Below are 24,837 nucleotides of genomic sequence, written 5' to 3'. Positions count from 1 at the left end.
CACTCACTACACTCACCCCCCACTCACCATCCAACTCACCCCCCCCCACTCACCACACTCACCCCCCACTCACCACACACTCACCACTCACCACACCCCCCACTCACCACCCCACACTCACCACACACTCATTCACCACTCACTCACACTCATCACAACCATCCCCCACTCACCACACACTCACCCCCCACTCACCACACACTCACCCCCACTCATCACAACCACCCCCCACTCACCACACTCACACCCCCACTCACCACACCCCCCACTCACCCCCCCCCCCCACTCACCCCACCCCCCCTTCCTTCCTACGCCGGCCCCAGAGTCAACACTCTGCGTTCCGACGCGCTCCCGGTTCCTCTAGAAACAAAGTCGTCAACAAACACATTGCCTCCTCCTCCTACTCCACCTACTCCACCACCATCAGCCTCTCTCTCTGTGGCTCTCACTCACTTTCTGGCTCTCACTCACTCTCTGGCTCTCACTCTCTCTCTCTCTGTGGCTCTCACTCGCTCTCTCTGGCTCTCTCTCTCTCTACTCACCACTCAGCCTCTCACTCTCTGGCTCTCACTCACTCTCTGGCTCTCACTCTCTCTGGCTCTCACTCACTCTCTGGCTCTCACTCACTCTCTGGCTCTCACGCTCTCTACTCACCACTCAGCCTCTCACTCTCTGGCTCTCACTCACTCTCTGGCTCTCACTCTCTCTGGCTCTCACTCACTCTCTGGCTCTCACTCACTCTCTGGCTCTCACGCTCTCTACTCACCACTCAGCCTCTCACTCTCTGGCTCTCACTCACTCTCTGGCTCTCACTCTCTCTGGCTCTCACTCACTCTCTGGCTCTCACTCACTCTCTGGCTCTCACGCTCTCTACTCACCACTCAGCCTCTCACTCTCTGGCTCTCACTCACTCTCTGTCTCTCTACTCTCTCTCTTTTTTTTACGATCAGTGGAAACAAGAAGATGCTCGGTGTAGTCGGCACTTTGCTTCGTTCATCATTTCGTAATTTTTTTTTTAAACTTTGCTTTATATAAACCCCCACCTCTCGCTCACTCTCTCGCTCTCTATCTGGCTCTCAATCTCTCTCTCTACTCACCAGGGGATCTAATACAGCCGTCTTACAGCTACTACACTCGTCTCACTGCTCATCTGTCTCACTACTCATCTGTGTCTGTCTCTCTCTCTCTCTCTCTGTCTCTCACTCTCTCTCTGGCTCTCACTCACTCTCTCTCTACTCACCACTCAGCCTCTCACTCTCTGTGGCTCTCTCTACTCACCAGGGGATCTAATACAGCCGTCTTACAGCTACTACACTCGTCTCACTACTCATCTGTGTCTGTCTCTGCATCTGTGTCTGTTTGTCTGTCTCTCTGCATCTGTCTGTCTCTGTGAATCTGTCTGTCTCTGTGAATCTGTCTGTCTCTGCATCTGTGTCTGTTTGTCTGTCTCTCTGCATCTGTGTCAATCTCTCTGCATCTGTGTCTGTCTCTGTGAATCTGTCTGTCTCTGCATCTGTGTCTGTTTGTCTGTCTCTCTGCATCTGTGTCAATCTCTCTGCATCTGTGTCTGTCTCTGTGAATCTGTCTGTCTCTAACTCTCTGCATCTGTGTTTGCGTCTGTCTGTCTGTCTCTGTGTCAATCTCTCTGCATCTGTCTCTGTGTCTGTCTGTACATCTCTGCATCTGTATCAATATATCTGCATCTGTATCTGTGTCTGTCTCTGTGCATCTGTCTCTGTGTCAATCTCTCTGCATCTGTATCTGTGTCTGTCTGTCTCTCTGCATCTGTGTCTGTGAATCTGTGTCAATCTCTCTGTCTCTGTGTCAATCTCTCCGCATCTGTATCTGTGTCTGTCTCTCTGTATCTGTCTCTGTCTCTGCCTCTCTGTATCTGTGTCTGTCTGTCTCTGTGTCTATCTCTCTGTGTCTGTGTCTGTCTCTCTGCATCTGTATCTGTGTCTGTGAATCTGTGTCAATCTCTCTGTCTCTGTGTCAATCTCTCTGCATCTGTATCTGTGTCTGTCTCTCTGCATCTGCATCTGTGTCTGTCTATCTCTCTGCATCTGCATCTGTGTGTGTCTCTCTCTCTCTGCGTCTGTATCTGTCTCCGCGCACATGCATCTGCGTTTAAACATCCCCGCGTCTCCCCACGTCCGAGCGTCTCTCCACGTCCGAGCATCTCTCCACCGTGGCCTCTCGCCTCTCTGTCCGGTGCGTCGCGGGTCGGGCCTCGAGATCCGTGGAGCCGACAGCGATTGAGGAGACCCCCGAAGCCTCCCGCCTCCAGCCCAAGGGTCACGAGCCAGGGGATGGAGTCCACCAGGTCGCGTCCACCTTCCAGCCAGGTGAGAGGCGCGCCTCGGCTGGAGGTCTCCGCTTGAGCTCCGTCGTGTGAATCTGTGTCACAGCTGAGCGGGTACCGGTACCGGTCCGTGGCCTGTTAGGAACCGGGCCAGGCAGCAGCAGAAGCAAGAGGAGGAGCTCTGCATGCTGATATGAGCTACCCGTCGGAGGCCGTCGGACTGCGAGAAGGGCTGCGTGCAGAACGAGAGAGTGAGCGAGAAAGACAGCGAGAGAGTGAGTGAGAGAGACAGCGAGAGAGTGAGCGAGAGAGTGAGCGAGAGAGTGAGCGAGCGAAAGAGCGAGCGAGAGAGCGAGCGAGTGAGTGAGCGAGAGAGTGAGCGAGCGAAAGAGCGAGCGAGAAAGAGAGCAAGAGAGTGAGCGAGAGAGTGAACGAGTGAGCGAGCGAGAGAGTGAGCGAGAGAGTGACCGAGAGAGTGAGCGAGAAAGTGAGCGAGAGAGTAACCGAGAGAGTGAGCGAGAAAGTGAGCGAGAGAGTGACTGAGAAGGTGAGCGAGAGGGTGAGCGAGTGAGTGAGTGAGTGAGAGAGTGACCGAGAGGGTGACCGAGAGAGTGACCGAGAGAGTGAGCGAGAGAGTGACTGAGAAGGTGAGCGAGAGAGTGAGCGAGTGAGTGAGCGAGAGAGTGAGCGAGAGAGTGAGCGAGAGAGTGAGCGAGCGAAAGAGCGAGCGAGAGAGCGAGCGAGTGAGTGAGCGAGAGAGTGAGCGAGCGAAAGAGCGAGCGAGAAAGAGAGCGAGAGAGTGAGCGAGAGAGTGAACGAGTGAGCGAGCGAGAGAGTGAGCGAGAGAGTGACCGAGAGAGTGAGCGAGAAAGTGAGCGAGAGAGTAACCGAGAGAGTGAGCGAGAAAGTGAGCGAGAGAGTGACTGAGAAGGTGAGCGAGAGGGTGAGCGAGTGAGTGAGTGAGTGAGAGAGTGACCGAGAGGGTGACCGAGAGAGTGACCGAGAGAGTGAGCGAGAGAGTGACTGAGAAGGTGAGCAAGAGAGTGAGCGAGTGAGTGAGCGAGAGAGTGAACGAGTGAGCGAGCGAGAGAGTGAGCGAAAGAGTGACCGAGAGAGTGACCGAGAGAGCGAGCGAGAGAGCGACCGAGAGAGCGACCGAGAGAGCGACCGAGAGAGCGAGCGAGAGGGCGAGCGAGAGGGTGAGCGAGAGAGTGAGCGAGAGAGTGAGCGAGAGAGCGAGCGAGAGAGTGAGCGAGAGGGCGAGCGAGAGGGCGAGCGAGAGGGCGAGCGAGAGAGCGAGCGAGAGAGCGACCGAGAGAGTGAGCGAGAGGGTGACCGAGAGGGTGAGCGAGAGAGTGAGCGAGAGAGAGAGCGAGAGAGAGAGCGAGAGAGTGAGCGAGAGAGAGAGCGAGAGAGTGAGCGAGAGAGTGAGCGAGAGAGTGAGCGAGAAAGTGAGCGAGAGAGTAACCGAGAGAGTGAGCGAGTGAGTGAGCGAGAGAGTGAGCGAAAGAGTGAGCGAGAGAGTGACCGAGAGAGCGACCGAGAGAGCGAGCGAGAGAGTGACCGAGAGAGCGAGCGAGAGGGCGAGCGAGAGGGCGAGCGAGAGGGCGAGCGAGAGGGCGAGCGAGAGAGCGAGCGAGAGAGTGAGCGAGAGAGTGAGCGAGTGAGTGAGCGAGCGAGAGAGTGACCGAGAGAGTGACCGAGAGAGTGACCGAGAGAGTGAGCGAGAGAGCGACCGAGAGAGCGAGCGAGAGAGCGAGCGAGTGAGTGAGCGAGAGGGTGAGCGAGAGGGTGAGCGAGAGAGTGAGCGAGAGAGTGACCGAGAGAGTGAGCGAGAGGGTGACCGAGAGGGTGAGCGAGAGAGTGAGCGAGAGAGAGAGCGAGAGCGAGAGAGAGAGCGAGAGAGTGAGCGAGAGGGTGAGCGAGAGAGTGAGCGAGAGAGTGAGCGAGAGAGTGACCGAGAGAGTGAGCGAGAGAGTGACCGAGAGAGTGAGCGAGTGGGCGAGCGAGAGGGCGAGCGAGAGGGTGAGCGAGAGAGCGAGCGAGTGAGTGAGCGAGAGGGTGAGCGAGAGGGTGAGCGAGAGAGTGAGCGAGCGAAAGAGCGAGCGAGAAAGAGAGCGAGAGAGTGAGCGAGAGAGTGAACGAGTGAGCGAGCGAGAGAGTGAGCGAGAGAGTGACCGAGAGAGTGAGCGAGAAAGTGAGCGAGAGAGTAACCGAGAGAGTGAGCGAGAAAGTGAGCGAGAGAGTGACTGAGAAGGTGAGCGAGAGGGTGAGCGAGTGAGTGAGTGAGTGAGAGAGTGACCGAGAGGGTGACCGAGAGAGTGACCGAGAGAGTGAGCGAGAGAGTGACTGAGAAGGTGAGCGAGAGAGTGAGCGAGTGAGTGAGCGAGAGAGTGAGCGAAAGAGTGAGCGAGAGAGCGACCGAGAGAGCGACCGAGAGAGCGACCGAGAGAGCGACCGAGAGAGCGAGCGAGTGAGCGAGCGAGAGGGCGAGCGAGAGGGCGAGCGAGAGAGTGAGCGAGAGAGTGAGCGAGAGAGTGAGCGAGAGAGTGAGCGAGTGAGCGAGTGAGTGAGCGAGAGAGTGAGCGAGAGAGTGAGCGAGTGAGCGAGCGAGAGGGCGAGCGAATGGGTGAGCGAGAGAGTGAGCGAGAGAGTGAGCGAGAGAGTGAGCGAGTGAGTGAGCGAGTGAGAGAGTGACCGAGAGGGTGACCGAGAGAGTGACCGAGAGAGTGAGCGAGAGAGTGACTGAGAAGGTGAGCGAGAGAGTGAGCGAGTGAGTGAGCGAGAGAGTGAGCGAAAGAGTGAGCGAGAGAGCGACCGAGAGAGCGACCGAGAGAGCGACCGAGAGAGCGACCGAGAGAGCGAGCGAGTGAGCGAGCGAGAGGGCGAGCGAGAGGGCGAGCGAGAGAGTGAGCGAGAGAGTGAGCGAGAGAGTGAGCGAGAGAGTGAGCGAGTGAGTGAGCGAGAGAGTGAGCGAGAGAGTGAGCGAGTGAGCGAGCGAGAGGGCGAGCGAATGGGTGAGCGAGAGAGTGAGCGAGAGAGTGAGCGAGAGAGTGAGCGAGTGAGTGAGCGAGTGAGAGAGTGACCGAGAGGGTGACCGAGAGAGTGACCGAGAGAGTGAGCGAGAGGTGGGGGTTTACATAAAGCAAAGTTTAGAAAAAAAAATACGAAATGATGAACGAAGCAAAGTGCCGACTACACCGAGCATCTTCTTGTTTCCACTGATCGTAAAAAAAGAGAGGTGAGAGCGGTGGGCGAGCGAGCGAAGCTTCATCATCTGTGTTGACGTCCGCTCCCCATCGTTCGCATCCACCACTCCGCCCACCCCCCCGGGTCCGTCAGAAAATTGTCTTCCACGAAAGGTTGGGGACCGCTGGTGTGTAAGGGATTGACGCAGACCTTCACTCTACAGCCGTGTCCAGAGTCTAACCCTAAAACGGCTGGGTGAGTGGCACGGGTTGATTGACGGTTTCTGCACGAACTCCATCGTGTAAGAGATTGACACAGACCTTGACTCTACAGCCGTGTCCAGAGTCTAACCCTAACGGGGCTGGGTGAGTGGCACGGGTAGATTGACGGTTTCCAGTTAAGCTCCGTCATGTAAGAGATTGACACAGACCTTCACTCTACAGCCGTGTTCAGAGTCTAACCCTAACGCGGCCAGGTGAGTGGCACGGGTTGATTGAAGGTTTCTAGATGAGCGCTGTAGTGTAAGCCATGACACAGACCTTCACTCTACAGCCGTGTTCAGAGTCTAACCCTAACCCAGCAAGGTGAGTGGCACGGGTAGATTGAAGGTTTCTGAAGGTTTCTGCATGAACTCCGTCATGTAATGGATTGACACAGACCTTGACTCTACAGCCGTATCCATAGTCTAACTCTAACGCAGCATAAATGACGTCACGCACATAGGGGGGGGGTCAGACATCTGTGACGATGTGTGACGAGGGGAGGGGGGGTGAGAAATGTGACGTCACATCAAAATGCTGCAACTTTAAATGAATACAGACAACACGTTCTACTTAATTAAATAGACTTTGTAATAAATGTTTTCTCCTACAGCATCAGAGTGCAGCGCCACATTAAATACGCACTTTAATGACAATAGTTTAAAGCGATTTAATTTTGATGTTTTACCTACGTGACTTTACCGAAAAAACCTAAGAATATGAATCCTTGCAGTCACGAAAGCTTCAAATCTAGAATTAACGATTTGAAGCAAGTTTTTTTTTGGGGGGGGGGGGGAGGGTCTGACTTTTTGTGACGCCGTGTGACGATGGGGGGGGAGGGGGGGGGAGTCAAAAATCGTCCAAAATCGTCCCAAATCTCGCGTGACGTCATTTATGGACGGCCCCATTGTGTGCGTGCGCGTGTGCAAGTTGGTGTACGTGCACGTGTGGCTCCTGCCGCAGCCGCTGTGGAAGGAGGAGACGAACACGGCGCTGGCACAAGACACCACGCGAGCCGTGTCCGTGGGATTCGTGCGGTAACGGAGCAGCAGGAGGAGGCTGGAGTTCAATCGCACGCACACTCGACTCCACACACACACACACCCCCCTCCCCCCGGATTCTAAAAGAAAACCCATAACCCCAATGATAAACAAAACAGCATTAACCTTAATCAGCAACAAAACTCCATTAACCTTAATCAGCAACAAAACTCCATTAACCCCAATCAGAAACAAAACCCCATTAACCCCAATCAAACACAAAACCCCATTAACCCCAATCAGACACAAAACTCCATTAACCCCAATCAGACACAAAACCCCATTAATCCCAATCAAACACAAAACCCCATTAACCCCAATCATGAACAAAACTCCATTAACCCCAATCAGAAACAAAACTCCATTAACCCCAATCATGAACAAAACTCCATTAACCCCAATCATGAACAAAACTCCATTAACCCCAATCATGAACAAAACTCCATTAACCCCAATCAAACACAAAACCCCATTAACCCCAATCAGACACAAAACCCCATTAACCCCAATCAGAAACAAAACCCCATTAACCCCAATCAAACACAAAACCCCATTAACCCCAATCAGACACAAAACTCCATTAACCCCAATCAGACACAAAACCCCATTAACCCCAATCAGACACAAAACCCCATTAATCCCAATCAAACACAAAACCCCATTAACCCCAATCATGAACAAAACTCCATTAACCCCAATCAGAAACAAAACTCCATTAACCCCAATCATGAACAAAACTCCATTAACCCCAATCATGAACAAAACTCCATTAACCCCAATCATGAACAAAACTCCATTAACCCCAATCAAACACAAAACCCCATTAACCCCAATCAGACACAAAACCCCATTAACCCCAATCAGAAACAAAACCCCATTAACCCCAATCAAACACAAAACCCCATTAACCCCAATCAGACACAAAACTCCATTAACCCCAATCAGACACAAAACCCCATTAATCCCAATCAAACACAAAACCCCATTAACCCCAATCATGAACAAAACTCCATTAACCCCAATCAGAAACAAAACTCCATTAACCCCAATCATGAACAAAACTCCATTAACCCCAATCATGAACAAAACTCCATTAACCCCAATCATGAACAAAACTCCATTAACCCCAATCAAACACAAAACCCCATTAACCCCAATCAGACACAAAACTCCATTAACCCCAATCAGACACAAAACCCCATTAATCCCAATCAAACACAAAACCCCATTAACCCCAATCATGAACAAAACTCCATTAACCCCAATCAGAAACAAAACTCCATTAACCCCAATCATGAACAAAACTCCATTAACCCCAATCATGAACAAAACTCCATTAACCCCAATCATGAACAAAACTCCATTAACCCCAATCAAACACAAAACCCCATTAACCCCAATCAGACACAAAACCCCATTAACCCCAATCAGAAACAAAACCCCATTAACCCCAATCAAACACAAAACCCCATTAACCCCAATCAGACACAAAACCCCATTAACCCCAATCAAACACAAAACCCCATTAACCCCAATCAGAAACAAAACCCCATTAACCCCAATCAAACACAAAACCCCATTAACCCCAATCAGACACAAAACTCCATTAACCCCAATCAAACACAAAACCCCATTAACCCCAATCAGACACAAAACCCCATTAATCCCAATCAAACACAAAACCCCATTAACCCCAATCATGAACAAAACTCCATTAACCCCAATCAGAAACAAAACTCCATTAACCCCAATCATGAACAAAACTCCATTAACCCCAATCATGAACAAAACTCCATTAACCCCAATCAAACACAAAACCCCATTAACCCCAATCAGACACAAAACCCCATTAACCCCAATCAGAAACAAAACCCCATTAACCCCAATCAAACACAAAACCCCATTAACCCCAATCAGACACAAAACTCCATTAACCCCAATCAGACACAAAACCCCATTAATCCCAATCAAACACAAAACCCCATTAACCCCAATCATGAACAAAACTCCATTAACCCCAATCAGAAACAAAACTCCATTAACCTCAATCATGAACAAAACTCCATTAACCCCAATCAGAAACAAAACCCCATTAATCCCAATCAAACACAAAACCCCATTAACCCCAATCAGACACAAAACCCCATTAATCCCAATCAAACACAAAACTCCATTAACCCCAATCAGAAACAAAACCCCATTAATCCCAATCAAACACAAAACCCCATTAACCCCAATCAGACACAAAACCCCATTAATCCCAATCAAACACAAAACCCCATTAACCCCAATCAGAAACAAAACCCCATTAATCCCAATCAAACACAAAACTCCATTAACCCCAATCAGACACAAAACCCCATTAATCCCAATCAAACACAAAACCCCATTAACCCCAATCATGAACAAAACTCCATTAACCCCAATCAGAAACAAAACTCCATTAACCCCAATCATGAACAAAACTCCATTAACCCCAATCATGAACAAAACTCCATTAACCCCAATCATGAACAAAACTCCATTAACCCCAATCAAACACAAAACCCCATTAACCCCAATCAGACACAAAACTCCATTAACCCCAATCAGACACAAAACCCCATTAATCCCAATCAAACACAAAACCCCATTAACCCCAATCATGAACAAAACTCCATTAACCCCAATCAGAAACAAAACTCCATTAACCCCAATCATGAACAAAACTCCATTAACCCCAATCATGAACAAAACTCCATTAACCCCAATCATGAACAAAACTCCATTAACCCCAATCAAACACAAAACCCCATTAACCCCAATCAGACACAAAACCCCATTAACCCCAATCAGAAACAAAACCCCATTAACCCCAATCAAACACAAAACCCCATTAACCCCAATCAGACACAAAACCCCATTAACCCCAATCAAACACAAAACCCCATTAACCCCAATCAAACACAAAACCCCATTAACCCCAATCAGACACAAAACCCCATTAACCCCAATCAAACACAAAACCCCATTAACCCCAATCAGACACAAAACCCCATTAACCCCAATCATGAACAAAACCCCATTAACCCCAATCAAACACAAAAAAAACCATCACGCTTATCGTCCAAACTAAAACCCTAAACACGCAGCCTTCATAGCGGTCTGCTCGCTGACAGCCCTTGCCCCTACAGCCCGTGGAAGGCTACGCGGGGGATCTTTGTCTTTGTGCCGCAGGACTTTGCCGGACTGGCCTCTGCTGGTGGTCCGCAGGCAGGTGGAGCGCGAACTGGACCGGGACGTGACTCAACAATTCATCTTTCTCAAGGGCATGGGACCGCATCTCGTTCATGTGCGTGCGTGCGTGCAAGCTCCCTTTGGGGCCGTCCATAAATGACGTCACGCACCTAGGAGGGAGGGTGGGGGGGGGGGTCAGACATTTGTGACGATGTGTGACGAGGCGGGAGGGAGGTGGGGGGGGGGTTTGAGAAATGTGACGTCACATCAAAATCCACAACTTTAAATAAATATAGACAACACGTTCTGCTTATTTAAATAGACTTTTTAAACACATTCCTCCTGCGGAGGGAGCTGGTAGGAACGTTGGGTTGCTCGGTCAATGGCCTGCAGGGTCAACGGCGGCGTGGTGTATTCCACAAATTTGGCCGACTGTGAGGGCGGGCACAAGCCGGCGAGAGTAGGTTAAACGTTGAGTTTTATAAGGGCACCACGGGGTGACCAGCCCCTCCCCACCCAGCCCCACCCCTCCCACCCCCCACCCAGCCCCTCCCCACCCTCCCCACCCAGCCCCTCCCCACCCAGCCCCTCCCCACCCTCCCCACCCAGCCCCTCCCCACCCTCCCCACCCTGCACGACGGACGGACACAATAATCCCCTGTGGGCCGGTAGAACAAGTGGGTTCCTATTTAATTAAGTAGAACGTGTGGTCTATATTTATTTAAAGTTGCGCATTTTGATGTGACGTCACATTTCTCACCCCCCCCCTCGTCACAAATGTCTGAGCCCCCCCCCCAGGTGCGTGACGTCATTTATGGACGGCCCCTTACGTTGGGCCAACGTTCGTGGAATTGGCGCGTGTTCCCGATTAATGGCGAGCTTGATTCCTCTGCCGCAGGTGAATGTGAAACAGGAGCAACACGTGAAGGTGAAATCCATCTTTTATTCCCTGGTGAGTGTGGAGGAATCCCCCCCCCCACCCCCATGTTCAAAGTGACACACTACACGACCATAGGGAGAGAGAGAGAGACACGCAAACTCCAAATATACAGGAGCAGGCGTCAGGGTCGGGATCGAACCCACGACCTCCTGTACACCAGGCGAGGTAGTTAACATCTCCTAGCCACCGTGATGATGATGAGAGAGAGAGACACGCAAACTCCAAATATACAGCAGCAGGCGTCAGGGTCGGGATCGAACCCACGACCTCCTGTACACCAGGCGAGGTAGTTAACATCTCCTAGCCACCGGGCCTGGTAAAAAAAAAAAAATAATTGTACTTTTTTTTAAAGAGCTCTGTTATCTGGCACCCATTGGGAATTAAAGGGTGCCGGTTAATCAGTATAAATAAATAAATTTGATTCTGAGTCAAATATGCCGGTCACCTGAGCGCTATGCTCACGGTTCACCGCAGTTTTCCAAGTGCGTTGAAGCCTTTCAAGAAAGAAACCAAGCCGACGTTTTAACCGCGGTAGAAGAAATAACAATAGCACTCTTTTTAAATCCTTTATATTAAGTTCGCTTGCTTGCTTGCGTGCTTGCGTGCTTGCTTGCTTGCTTACGACCGTGCAAACCTTTCGGTCGTTTTTTAACCCACTTCCCGTTATCCAATCAAGCTGACATTTTGCACACAGACTCGTTGTGCGAGACAATTAATGTTCGTGAAAATTTTTTTCCAAAATTTTACACTGTTTAGGGAAAACAAATTAAATATTTAATTACCAATTGTTTAATACTGCAGACAATCATCTGACCCATAGGTGGCAGCCATCTCAAGCCAGAGGACGAGAGGACTCTAGCCGCCACACATATAAAGAATTTAGAGTGAAAAACTTTGTTTTTATGGGTTATACTTATTAAATCCTTTATATTAAGTTCGCTTGCTTGCTTAGGATCGTGCAAATCTTTCGGTCGTTTTTTAACCCACTTCCCGTGATCCAATCGAGCTGACATTTTCCACACAGACTCGTTGTGCGTGACAATTAATGTTCGTGAAAATTTTTTTCCAAAATTTTACACTTTTTAGGACAAAAATATTATATTTAATTACCAATTGCTTAATGGTGCAATGCAATCATCTGACCCATAGGTGGCAGCCATCTCAAGCCAGAGGACGAGAGGACTCTAGCCGCCACGCATATAAAGGATTTATAGTGAAAAACTTTGTTTTTACTGGTTATACTTATTATTTCTTGTTTACAGAGATGCTCGGTTGTAGAGCACTCGAAGTTGTTTGTAGAGACGCAGTTGTGGCCTGAGTACAGTTTTCAGTCGTACAGCACCATACGTACATCTATAATCTATCTTCTTGGTTCTTTCGGTAAAGTCACGTAGAAGGGAAATAATAAAATAATAAAAATAAAACATCATAAAATAATTCTCACGACGTTTCGGCCACAACGCAAGCAGCCGTCCTCAGGTGAAGAACAGGTCTGTCGGAAAGACAGCGTCTGACAGACCTGTTCTTCACCTGAGGACGGCTGCTTGCGTTGTGGCCGAAACGTCGTGAAAATTGTATTTTATTATGTTTTATTTTTATTATTTTATTACTTCCCTTCTACGTGACTTTACCGAAAGAACCAAGATGATGAATCCCTGCAGTCACGAAAGCTTTAAATCGAAATCTATAATCTAGTTTTTTTTATTCATTAGGTAACCTACATTACGGATGATATTGGTCGCGAAAGCCTGCGTGTTTAACCGTACGCGCACCGTGCCATTAGCGCCACCGCCACGGCAGCGTCCCAAAGCTCCCGTAAACAACAATGACAACAACAACAACAATGGATCTACGTTGCTGTTCACTATGAGACCTCCTTTACCAGTGGCAAAATATAGTAATAGGTTTTTACGCCTTTTGGCCGTCATCTGGTCCAACACCAATGGAGACTAGGCTCTAAGAAAAGCTGTCTCGGGTGTGGACCAATCAACTTCAAGGACAGTGCATATCATTATCATCATCATCAGAGTTGTTTCTTTTTGTTTGCATTTTGACTGCTTGTATTGTGCTTATTGCAAACATGATGCCTTGTATAAAGGTGTCAGTTTTTGTACCAGTTGAAATGGTAAAAACCTACTACTATATGTTGCTGTTTTGATTTAAAACTTTCGTGACTGCAGGGATTAATCTCCTTGGTTCTTTCGGTAAAGTCACGTAGAAGGGAAGTAATAAAATAATAAAAATAAAACATAATAAAATATTTTATTACGTTTTATTTTTATTAATAATATTTTATTATGTTTTATTTTATTAATAATAAAAATAAAACATAATAAAATATATTATCATGTTTCATTTTTATTATTTTATTACTTCCCTTCTACGTGACTTAATAAAATATTTTATCATGTTTTCTTTTTATTATTTTATTACTTCCCTTCTACGTGACTTTACCGAAAGAACCAAGAAGATACGTTGCTGTTGTTTATATTTTTTCCCCCCGGGGGATAACACGAAGGTAAGATTCGCATTGCCGCTAATGGAGAGTTCCTCATGGGTGTAAATTCTTTCGGAAGGTCCCGGACGAGTCCCCGCCGCGCCCAGAGGTCATCTTCATCCTCCCCGGCTCTGCCCTGCGCTCGCCGAGCCGCCCGCTCTCCCTCCCGTGGGGCAGCCGCCAGACGGGGCGGTGGGACGTGTCCACGCCCCCGAGCCGGGAGCCGGACAACCTCGTCGTCGGCGTCGTCGGTGGCGGTGCTGGAGCTGCCGTCCCGAACAATCGTACGCCTCCTCCTCCTCCTCCCCTAACGCCGCCATCGCCAGCAATGCCGCCGCCGCCGCCACTTCTGACCCCGAGGTTGGAACTCCCAGCGCCGTCCCGCCACCAGGAGGCTGCCCGAGGGGGCGGCGAGACGGCCGCCGGGAACGGGGCCGCCGGGAGAACGGCCGCCGGACGGCGGGGGGGCGGCGGCAACTTGGCCGCTGCCGTGGGAGTGGGGGTTCCCACGACGCCGGCAACGAGCGCGACGCTGGACTCCGGGATCGGCGGCGGTGGTGGCGGTGGCCTGGCGTTGTCGGTGTCGTCGCGGTCGGGTGACGCCCAGATGTACGTAAACTCGCGGGGCGATCCTCGTTTCCAAAGTCCTGTCGTGCCCTTCTGTGGCTAGGAGATGTTAACTACCTCGCCTGGTGTGCAGGAGGTCGTGGGCCCGATCCCGACCCTGACGATGGCTGTTGTATATTTAGATTTTGCGTGTCTCTCTCTCATCATCATCACGGTGGCTAGGAGATGTTAACTACCTCGCCTGGTGTGCAGGAGGTCGTGGGTTCGATCCTGACCCTGACGATGGCTGTTGTATATTTAGATTTTGCGTGTCTCTCTCTCATCATCACAGTTGTGAGATGTTAACTACTTCGCTTGGTATGCAGGAGGTCGGCGGTTTGATCCCCACCCTGACACCTGCTGCTGTATATTTGGAGTTTGCGGTGTCTTCCTCAAGCGTTTTAGAGTATTTGTCTACCGCTATAAATTTCCACGGGACGATGATAAGCCACCGAGTTGAGCGATCGTTTGTGAAAGCCAGGCCGCTTGTGAAAAAGAGCTATATAGCTCAGTGGGGGCCTTACTTGATATAAAAAAAATTGTTTAGTTCTATCTTCTTGGTTCTTTCGGTAAAGTCACGTAGAAGGGAAATAATAAAATAATAATAAAACATAATAAAATACAATTCTCACGAAATTTAGGCCACAACGCAAGCAGCCGTCCTCAGGTGAAGAACAGGTCTGTCGGAAAGACAGCATCTGAATGAGACATGAGTATTTTATTATGTTTAATTTTTATTATTTTATTATTTCCCTTCTACGTGACTTTACCGAAAGAACCAAGAAGATATTTTATTATAACTTTATTATTTCCCTTCTACGTGACTTTACCGAAAGAACCAAGAAGATGAATCCCTGCGGTCACGAAAGCTTTAAATCGAAGTTTAGTTCTAGAAATGGCGTTGCCTCTGGCTCACCGTGTGTCCTCGTAGAGCTTCCCAGAAAACCCGGTGGCTTTAGCTGAGCCGCGTCGTCGGGCCGTGAGCAGGTTCGGCAAGCGGGCGGTGGAAGACGCCGTGACCTTTGCCCCAACCACTGCCGCCCCTGCCGTCCCCACCGCCGCCGCCAGTCATCGCGTTAGGGGAAGGATAAGCGGCGACGAGGTGAGGCTGCCTTCATCGTCGCGGCAACGGTGAAGCTTTCCGCACGCGCTTTGCGTGAGCGTCCGTCCGTCCGTGTCAGGCGGGGTGGAGGTACGGGGACTCCCCTCTACTTACGAACGAGTTTAGGTTCCAGAGGTCTTTGTAAGTCGATTTGTTCGTAAGTACAACTTTACTCCTGTCGATTTCAAACATGTTGTACACATTGTACACGAAACACGGAGAATGGCTTTAAAAGTTGTATAATCTCCTGCAGATGCCACTGGTTCTTGACGTTCTTCAGATGTAGATGCCACTGGTTCTTCACGTTCTGCAGATGTAGATGCCACTGGCTCTTCACGTTCTGCAGATGTAGATGCCACTGATTCTCCACGTTTTGTAGATGTAGATGTCACTGGTTCTTCACGTTCTGCAGATGTAGATGTCAATGGTTTTTCACGTTCTGCAGATGTAGACGCCACTGGTTCTTCATGTTCTGTAGATGTAGACGCCACTGGTTCTTCACATTCCGTAGATGTAGATGCCACTGTATCTTCACGTTCTGCAGACGTAGATGCCACTGGTTCTTCACGTTCTGTAGATGTAGATGCCACTGGTTCTTCACGTTCTGTAGATGTAGATGCCACTGGTTCTTCATGTTCTGTGTAGATGCCACTGGTTCTTCACGTTCTGTGTAGATGCTACTGGTTCTTTACGTTCTGTAGATGTAGATGCCACTGGTTCTTCACGTTCTGCAGATGTAGATGCCACTGGTTCTTCACGTTCTGCAGATGTAGATGCCACTGGTTCTTCACGTTCTGTGTAGATGCCACTGGTTCTTCACGTTCTGTAGATGTAGATGCCACTGGTTCTTCACGTTCTGTAGATGTAGATGCCACTGGTTCTTCATGTTCTGTGTAGATGCCACTGGTTCTTCACGTTCTGTGTAGATGCTACTGGTTCTTTACGTTCTGTAGATGTAGATGCCACTGGTTCTTCACGTTCTGCAGATGTAGATGCCACTGGTTCTTCACGTTCTGCAGATGTAGATGCCACTGGTTCTTCACGTTCTGCAGATGTAGATGCCACTGGTTCTTCACGTTCTGTAGATGTAGATGCCACTGGTTCTTCACGTTCTGTAGATGTAGATGCCACTGGTTCTTCATGTTCTGTGTAGATGCCACTGGTTCTTCACGTTCTGTGTAGATGCTACTGGTTCTTTACGTTCTGTAGATGTAGATGCCACTGGTTCTTCATGTTCTGTGTAGATGCCACTGGTTCTTCACGTTCTGTGTAGATGCTACTGGTTCTTTACGTTCTGTAGATGTAGATGCCACTGGTTCTTCACGTTCTGTGTAGATGCCACTGGTTCTTCACGTTCTGTAGATGTAGATGCCACTGGTTCTTCATGTTCTGTGTAGATGCCACTGGTTCTTCACGTTCTGTGTAGATGCCACTGGTTCTTCACGTTCTGCAGATGTAGATGCCACTGGTTCTTCACGTTCTGCAGATGTAGATGCCACTGGTTCTTCACGTTCTGTGTAGATGCCACTGGTTCTTCACGTTCTGCAGATGTAGATGCCACTGGTTCTTCACGTTCTGTGTAGATGCCACTGGTTCTTCACGTTCTGCAGATGTAGATGCCACTGGTTCTTCACGTTCTGCAGATGTAGATGCCACTGGTTCTTCACGTTCTGCAGATGTAGATGCCACTGGTCCTTAACGTTCTGCAGATGTAGATGCCACTGGTTCTTCACGTTCTGCAGATGTAGATGCCACTGGTCCTTAACGTTCTGCAGATGTAGATGCCACTGGTTCTTCACGTTCTGCAGATGTAGACGTCACGACCGTAGCTCATCGTACTCCTCCGGCACGAATAGAAGATTCCGATATTAGGAAGCCACCGGAGCCAGGCCACTTTTAAATCGTCGACATTGAAAACCAATTTCTTTAGAGCTGCTTGTTGTTGTCGCGTTTAGTTTGTCGTCCTTCCCCCGCCGCACCTCCGATTAGCGCGGTTGACCACGTGCGGCGCGAAAGAAGTTCGCTATTTGCGTATTGGTCGGGGTGGGATGCACCGAAGGCCACGAGGGGCTGCCAGTGGCGGGCCGCATGGGGCAGCAATCGCCAGAATGACTCGCGTTGTCTGTGTCGCGCAGGACTCGGACTCGGACGATGTCACCTCGTCCGACAGCATGGTGCTGCCACCGCCCCCCGCGCTGAGAATCACCATCGCAGCTCCCGCCGCCACCGCCGAACCGCCACCGTCCGTGACCCCGCGGCGACCCGAGGTCACCGCCCCGGCAGGGACGAGGGCGAAGGTCGCGACCCCTCCGCCACCGAGGAGAGCGAACGGTGGCGGCGGTGGTGGCGAGGAATCGGCTCCGGATGACGGTTTCCCCGTCGCGCCTCCTCCGCCGCCTCCTCCTCCTGCATTTGTGGCGGGCGGCGGGCGAGACGCTGGGGAGAACGGAGGGAAGGACGCGGGGCGGTACAGCAACAAGGACGGCGGGAAGGACGGAGGGGCTCAGGGAGGGGGCGGCCGTCATGCGGATTTTACCCACGGGGCCGAGCGGCGGGGCCTTGCCGGCGAGCACGGAGCCGCGGGAGAGGAGACCGACGAGGGTGAGTTTCAGATTGTGGATTTGTACAAATAAAATGAAAATAATCCTAGATTTGAAGCTTTCGTGACCGCAAGGATTCATACTCTTAGTTCTTTCGGTAAAGTCACGTAGGTAAAAAAAATTTAATTAAAATTAATAAAACATAAAATAATAAAAATCACGACGTTTCGGAGGCAACACAAGTGATCAAGTGATGCAGCAAATCTGGCTGTGACGGTCCCACACTGATGACGGAGACTTGTGTTGCCTCCGAAACGTCGTGATTTTTATTGTTTGACGTTTTATTAATTTTAATTTCATTTTTTACCTACATGGTGACTTTACCGAAAGAACGATGGCATGTGGAGGAGGCGGGAGGTCGACAACTTGAATCCGGTGGCAACAACGACGACGCAGCTCTTAAGTATTTGTGCGCGTCAAAACAAATTCTCGCAGTTGAACCACGTGGCGGGGACCCCCCCCGGGGTCTCACGTAAGTCCCCCGGCTCTCTCGCACAAACTGCGTTGCGACGTCAAAGTCGTACGTCTGTTGAAGGCGAACGACGCGGCAATCTATTCCTCTCGATGAGCTTGACGCGATGCGATAATCAAAGTTTTGTTTCTTCTGCGCATTCGTGCTCGCTGCTGCTGCTTGGACATGACAACAGGATGATCCGTGCCAGGTGGGTCGCGGCGTTTATGTGCGCGGTGGGACGGAGTCACCAAATTTTTTTTTTATTAATTACGATTTCTAATTCCGTTTATTCGGGACCCCGAGGTCCCGCTATAGGGCTCCATTCGCCTGTGGCTTCGGGTGAATTATATGAATGGGTGAATTAATGAATGAGTGAATTCATGAACGGGTGAATTAATGAACGGGTTAATTCATGAACGGGTTAATTCATGAAAGGGTGAATTCATGAACGGCTGAATTCATGAACGGGTTAATTCATGAAAGGGTGAATTAATGAACGGGTGAATTCATGAACAGGTGAATTAATGAACGGGTGAATTCATGAACGGGTGAATTAACGAACGGGTGACGATTGTCTGTACCGGTCCTGGTCGCGGTGCCGAGATGTTAACTACCTCGCCTGGTGTACAGGAGGTGGTGGGTTCGATCCCAACCCTGACGCCTGCTGCTGCATATTTGGAGTTTGCGTGTCTCTCTCTTCTTGCGATCGTGGGGATTTTTCTCCAGGGCCTCCCGTTTTTCCCAAATACTCTAAACGTGCGTTTCGAGTATTTGGCCGCTACACATTTCCACATCGCGATAATAAGCCGCTTCTCATTGGCGCTACCATTTGTCATAACCAGGTCGCTTCTGAAAAAGAACTATGGCAAAGTAAACAAAGATGTTAGTTTCATTTAGACTCGGTGCGGTGTGTAGACATCGCCGCCGGGGAGACAAACGCGGCCGGACGTGGTGTCCTCCCACGCCCACTCCCTCGTGTGCCGTGCCGGCCTTCGTGGGTGCTGCTCGCTAAAGGCACTTTGACCCCGACGACCTTCATTTTCAAATTTAAGTTCATTTATTAGGTATAGCCTTGTGAGCCATTCGGCTCTTGAACCTGCTGGGCTCCACGCGGAGGGAAAGAAAACCCTCCTGTCCATCTTCTCTGCAGGTCGCGTGCGCCAGCCGGCGACGGAGCCGGAGCCGGAGCTGGCGGCGAAGGAGCTGTCGGAGCTGCAGGACGAGCGCAGGGAGATGGAGCGCCACCGCCGGGAGCTCGTGGCGCGGATCAAAGAGACGCGCGCCGCCATGCACGCGCGACGCGCCGAAGGTACGCGGCGAAATGACGCACGCGCGCCCAGAACACTCTGGAACTATCTTCTTGGTTCTTTCGGTAAAGTCAGGTAGAAGGAAAATAATGAAATAATAAAAATAGAACATAATAAAATAAAAATTCTCACGACGTTTTGGCCACAACGCAAGCAGCCGTGTATATGTGTGTGTGTGTATGTGTGTGTGTGTCTGTGTATGTGTGTATCTGTGTGTGTGTATCTGTGTGTATCTGTATGTGTGTGTGTATGTGTGTGTGTATCTGTGTGTATCTGTATGTGTGTGTGTATGTGTGTGTGTATCTGTGTGTGTGTATCTGTATGTGTGTGTGTATCTGTGGGTGTGTATCTGTGTGTGTGTATGTGTGTATGTGTGTATTTGTGTGTGTGTATGTGTATCTGTGTGTGTGTATCTGTGTGTGTGTGTGTATCTGTATCTGTGTATGTGTGTATCTGTGTGTATGTGTGTATCTGTATCTGTGTATGTGTATCTGTATGTGTGTATCTGTGTGTGTATCTGTATCTATGTGTGTGTATCTGTGTGTGTGTATCTGCTTTGGGTACGCGGTCCAGACCTCCCCAGAAACCCTGGCTGACAGAGGAGGTGTTCAGGTTAATTGAGAAAAAGCGTCAGGCCCACTCTCATCGCCTACAGCATCCCACGTCAGAGAATGAGGAGGTTTACCGCAGCCTTCGCTCAGAAGTTCGGAGAGCCGTAAGGCGCTGTAAGGATGGGTGGTGGTCGCGGGTTGCTGAGGAGATGGAGTCTGCCTCAGTGGCCCGTGATCACAAATCACTATTTAACTCCATCAAAAAAGTAACCTGCAGCGCCACACCTATTACCATCATTAGAGGAAAAAACGGTGATCCAATCTCCGACCCCCAGGAACAGGTTTGCAGATTTGCTGAGCATTTCTGTGAGGTCCTGGGGGAGGGAAATTCTCTCAGCCAGGAAAACATCATGGCACAAAGTGGTGATAACCCTGCTGAGGCTGCGGTGCCTCAAATATTGGAAGAGGTCACCCCCTGTGAGTGGCTGGCTGAGGTGCCAGCTGTTGAGGAAGTACTGAGGGCGATCCGGAGTCTGAGACCAGGGAAGGCATCGGGCAGAGATGATCTCCCAAGCGAAATGCTGAGGGAGGGTGGCGTTTGTGCACAGACTGCCCTATATGACATCATAACAACAGTCTGGACCACTGGACAGGGTTCCGCAGGACTGGAAGGATGCCCTGGTGGTTCCCCTCTTTAAGAAGGGGGACCGTACCGACTGTAACAACTACAGGGGCATCTCACTCCTCAGTGTGCCGGGTAAGGTCCTGGCAAGGATTATTCAACATCGCCTTGCTAGGCACGCTGAGGAGAGGCTTGCGGAGCCCCAATGCGGTTTCAGGAAAGGGCGGTCCTGCACAGATGCCATATTTTCTGTCCGTCTGCTACAGCAGAGGTGTAGGGAATTCCAAAAAGACCTACATCTCTGCTTTATTGACCTGGTCAAGGCCTATGATACCATCAGTAGGCCTGGGCTCTGGGTTGTTCTTCGTGCTTTCGGAGTCCCTGACCCTCTGCTCACGATCATTAAGGACCTTCATGATGGTGAGCGGGCCCGGGTAAAACTACGTGGCCGGGAGTCGGAGCCTTTCCCTGTACACCTTGGGGTGCGACAGGGATGTCCTCTGGCTCCCACATTATTTAACATCTATTTTGACCGCGTAGTTCGTGAAGCCTTCAATAGCTGTACCGGGGGAATTTCCATTTGGTACAGATATAATGGGAGGCTGATTGACGCCCGGGTGCGATCAAGGGATGGCTCCCTATTGGTCAACCACGTTATGTATGCCGATGATTTGGTAATAGCTGCTCACTCAGAGGAGGAGTTGGAGACGCTGCTGCTGAGACTGGAGCGTGCCACTAAGAGGTGGGGCCTTACCATCAGCCCCACCAAAACTAAGCACCTGCCTGGGTATTTTGTACCATCGGACACTCCACCCCCACAACTCCCAATTGGTGATGGGGCAGTTGTGGAGAGAGTGGAGAGTTTCCCATACCTGGGCAGTGTGCTTATGACCGGCTCCAGTCTATCAGCAGAGGTCTCACTCCGAATCAGTCGAGCGGCAATATCTTTTCATCGGTTGCGTAACGCTGTGTGGAAGCTACCTGGTCTGTCGCTCCGCACGAAGCTTCAGGTCTTCTCGGCCGCGGTCATTCCCTCCCTTCTCTACGCTTGCGAGACGTGGACCCCCCTGGTGGAGCATCTTCGCCGGTTGGAAACATTTAGGCTGGCCTGCCTACGATCCATCCTGGGTTTAACCAGGCTGGATTGTGTGAGGAGCTCACAAATCCTTGAAAGATCTGGGCAAAGTCCCATCAGTGAGCTCCTCCGGCAGGCAAGGCTGCGTTGGCTGGGTCATGTAGCCCGCATGCCCAGCCACCGCATGCCTAAACAGCTTTTGTTCGGCCGGATCGAGGGGGCTGGACGGGCGCGGCACGGGCTGGAGAAGAGATGGAGTGATGTGGTACAGGAGGACGTGGAGCTGAGTGGACTTGCCGATGACTGGTACCAGCGGTGTCAAGATCGGCCTCAGTGGAGGAGGCTCGTGAAGGACGCTACTGGGCAGTTGGAGGCAGTCGCCCTCCAACAACAACGGAGGGCGGAGGAGCGACGCTCACAACAACGAGCGGAGCGCCGGGTGGCTAAAGCACAGCAAGTTGGCACAGTAGGGGGCACAGGTGGTGCATCAGCCAGTCATCTCAGTCATCTCGGTCATCTCGGTCAGTCGACCCGTGGCACCTGCTGGGTCTGCCCCGTGACCTCCTGCCAGCGGGCTTTCGACACTTCACGTGGCCTCAAGGTGGACTTGGCCTGGCACAAGCATCGTGGTGACGTCACCGCCACTTAGTGGCGAATGGCGGTTGTTGTTGTTGTATGTGTGTGTATCTGTGTATGTACCTGTGTGTATGTGTGTGTATGTGTGTGTATGTACCTGTGTGTATCTGTATATGTGTGTGTGTATGTGTGTGTATCTGTGTATGTACCTGTGTGTATGTGTGTGTATGTGTGTGTATGTGTGTGTATCTGTGTGTGTATATGTGTGTGCAGCGCGCGAGGCGTGGAAGCGCCGCTACCTGCTTGAGAAGAGAGCGACCCCGGCGCTGGAGGAAGAGCTGCGTCCCGTGCGGGAGGAGCTGGACGCACTGCTGTCCCGCAACGCGCACCTCACCGCCACCGCCACCACCACCACCACCACGCTCAAGGTCACTCCTCATCTCATCACTACCACCACCACCACCACCACACTCAAGGTCACTCATCATCTCATCACTACCGCCACCACCACCACACTCAAGGTCACTCAACAAACATCTCATCACTACCGCCACCACCACCACCACACTCAAGGTCACTCATCATCTCATCACTACCACCACCACCACCACCACGCTCAAGGTCACTCATCATCTCATCACTACCACCACCACCACCACCACCACCACACTCAAGGTCACTCATCATCTCATCACTACCGCCACCACCACCACACTCAAGGTCACTCATCATCTCATCACTACCGCCACCACCACGACACTCAAGGTCACTCATCATCTCATCACTACCGCCACCACCACCACGCTCAAGGTCACTCATCATCTCATCACTACCACCACCACCACCACGCTCAAGGTCACTCATCATCTCATCACTACCGCCACCGCCACCACCACGCTCAAGGTCACTCATCATCTCATCACTACCGCCACCACCACCACACTCAAGGTCACTCAACAAACATCTCATCACTACCGCCACCGCCACCACCACACTCAAGGTCACTCATCATCTCATCACTACCGCCACCACCACCACACTCAAGGTCACTCAACAAACATCTCATCACTACCGCCACCACCACCACCACACTCAAGGTCACTCATCATCTCATCACTACCCGCCACCACCACCACACTCAAGGTCACTCATCATCTCATCACTACCGCCACCACCACCACGACACTCAAGGTCACTCATCATCTCATCACTACCGCCACCACCACCACACTCAAGGTCACTCATCATCTCATCACTACCGCCACCACCACGACACTCAAGGTCACTCATCATCTCATCACTACCGCCACCACCACCACGCTCAAGGTCACTCATCATCTCATCACTACCGCCACCACCACCACCACACTCAAGGTCACTCATCATCTCATCACTACCGCCACCACCACCACGACACTCAAGGTCACTCATCATCTCATCACTACCGCCACCACCACCACCACACTCAAGGTCACTCATCATCTCATCACTACCGCCACCACCACACTCAAGGTCACTCAACAAACATCTCATCACTACCGCCACCACCACCACCACCACACTCAAGGTCACTCATCATCTCATCACTACCGCCACCACCACCACACTCAAGGTCACTCATCATCTCATCACTACCGCCACCACCACCACGCTCAAGGTCACTCATCATCTCATCACTACCGCCACCACCACCACACTCAAGGTCACTCCTCATCTCATCACTACCGCCACCGCCACCACCACGCTCAAGGTCACTCATCATCTCATCACTACCGCCACCACCACCACACTCAAGGCCACTCAACAAACATCTCATCACTACCGCCACCACCACCACCACACTCAAGGTCACTCATCATCTCATCACTACCGCCACCACCACCACACTCAAGGTCACTCATCATCTCATCACTACCGCCACCACCACCACGCTCAAGGTCACTCATCATCTCATCACTACCGCCACCACCACCACACTCAAGGTCACTCCTCATCTCATCACTACCGCCACCACCACGACACTCAAGGTCACTCATCATCTCATCACTACCGCCACGACCACCACACTCAAGGTCACTCATCATCTCATCACTACCGCCACCACCACCACACTCAAGGTCACTCATCATCTCATCACTACCGCCACCACCACGACACTCAAGGTCACTCATCATCTCATCACTACCGCCACCACCACCACACTCAAGGTCACTCATCATCTCATCACTACCGCCACCACCACCACCACACTCAAGGTCACTCATCATCTCATCACTACCGCCACCACCACCACACTCAAGGCCACTCAACAAACATCTCATCACTACCGCCACCACCACCACCACACTCAAGGTCACTCATCATCTCATCACTACCACCACCACCACCACCACACTCAAGGTCACTCATCATCTCATCACTACCGCCACCACCACCACACTCAAGGTCACTCATCGTCTCATCACTACCGCCACCACCACGACACTCAAGGTCACTCAT

At 51.0% G+C, this 24,837-nt stretch overlaps 1 protein-coding gene across 2 annotated transcripts in view; it reads left to right on the top strand.

Moving 5' to 3' along the window:
• Positions 1-417: 417 nt before the first annotated feature.
• The window catches only part of LOC133359166 (homeobox protein GBX-1-like), a 35,759-nt gene continuing 11,339 nt past the window's right edge, over positions 418-24,837 (top strand). The window contains exons 1-10 of one of the 2 annotated variants that reach the window (XM_061577572.1): positions 1,599-2,345; positions 6,682-6,788; positions 10,009-10,123; positions 10,907-10,960; positions 13,525-14,054; positions 15,039-15,153; positions 17,289-17,754; positions 19,358-19,516; positions 20,088-20,126; positions 22,612-22,733. In XM_061577572.1, the coding sequence (XP_061433556.1) occupies positions 2,310-2,345; positions 6,682-6,788; positions 10,009-10,123; positions 10,907-10,960; positions 13,525-14,054; positions 15,039-15,153; positions 17,289-17,754; positions 19,358-19,516; positions 20,088-20,110 (1,605 nt within the window). In that variant the 5' untranslated portion in view covers positions 1,599-2,309 and the 3' untranslated portion in view covers positions 20,111-20,126; positions 22,612-22,733. Of the gene's footprint in view, positions 2,346-6,681; positions 6,789-10,008; positions 10,124-10,906; positions 10,961-13,524; positions 14,055-15,038; positions 15,154-17,288; positions 17,755-19,357; positions 19,517-20,087; positions 20,127-22,611; positions 22,767-24,837 lie in introns of those variants that run through there. The other variant, XM_061577571.1, reaches the window with a different exon arrangement.

This window comes from Lethenteron reissneri, chromosome 64, assembly GCF_015708825.2.
Source record: "Lethenteron reissneri isolate LAM-NWPU_2019-01 chromosome 64, ASM1570882v1, whole genome shotgun sequence".
Classification (NCBI taxonomy): Eukaryota; Metazoa; Chordata; class Hyperoartia; order Petromyzontiformes; family Petromyzontidae; genus Lethenteron; species Lethenteron reissneri.
This window is presented reverse-complemented; position numbering and strand designations above follow the sequence as displayed.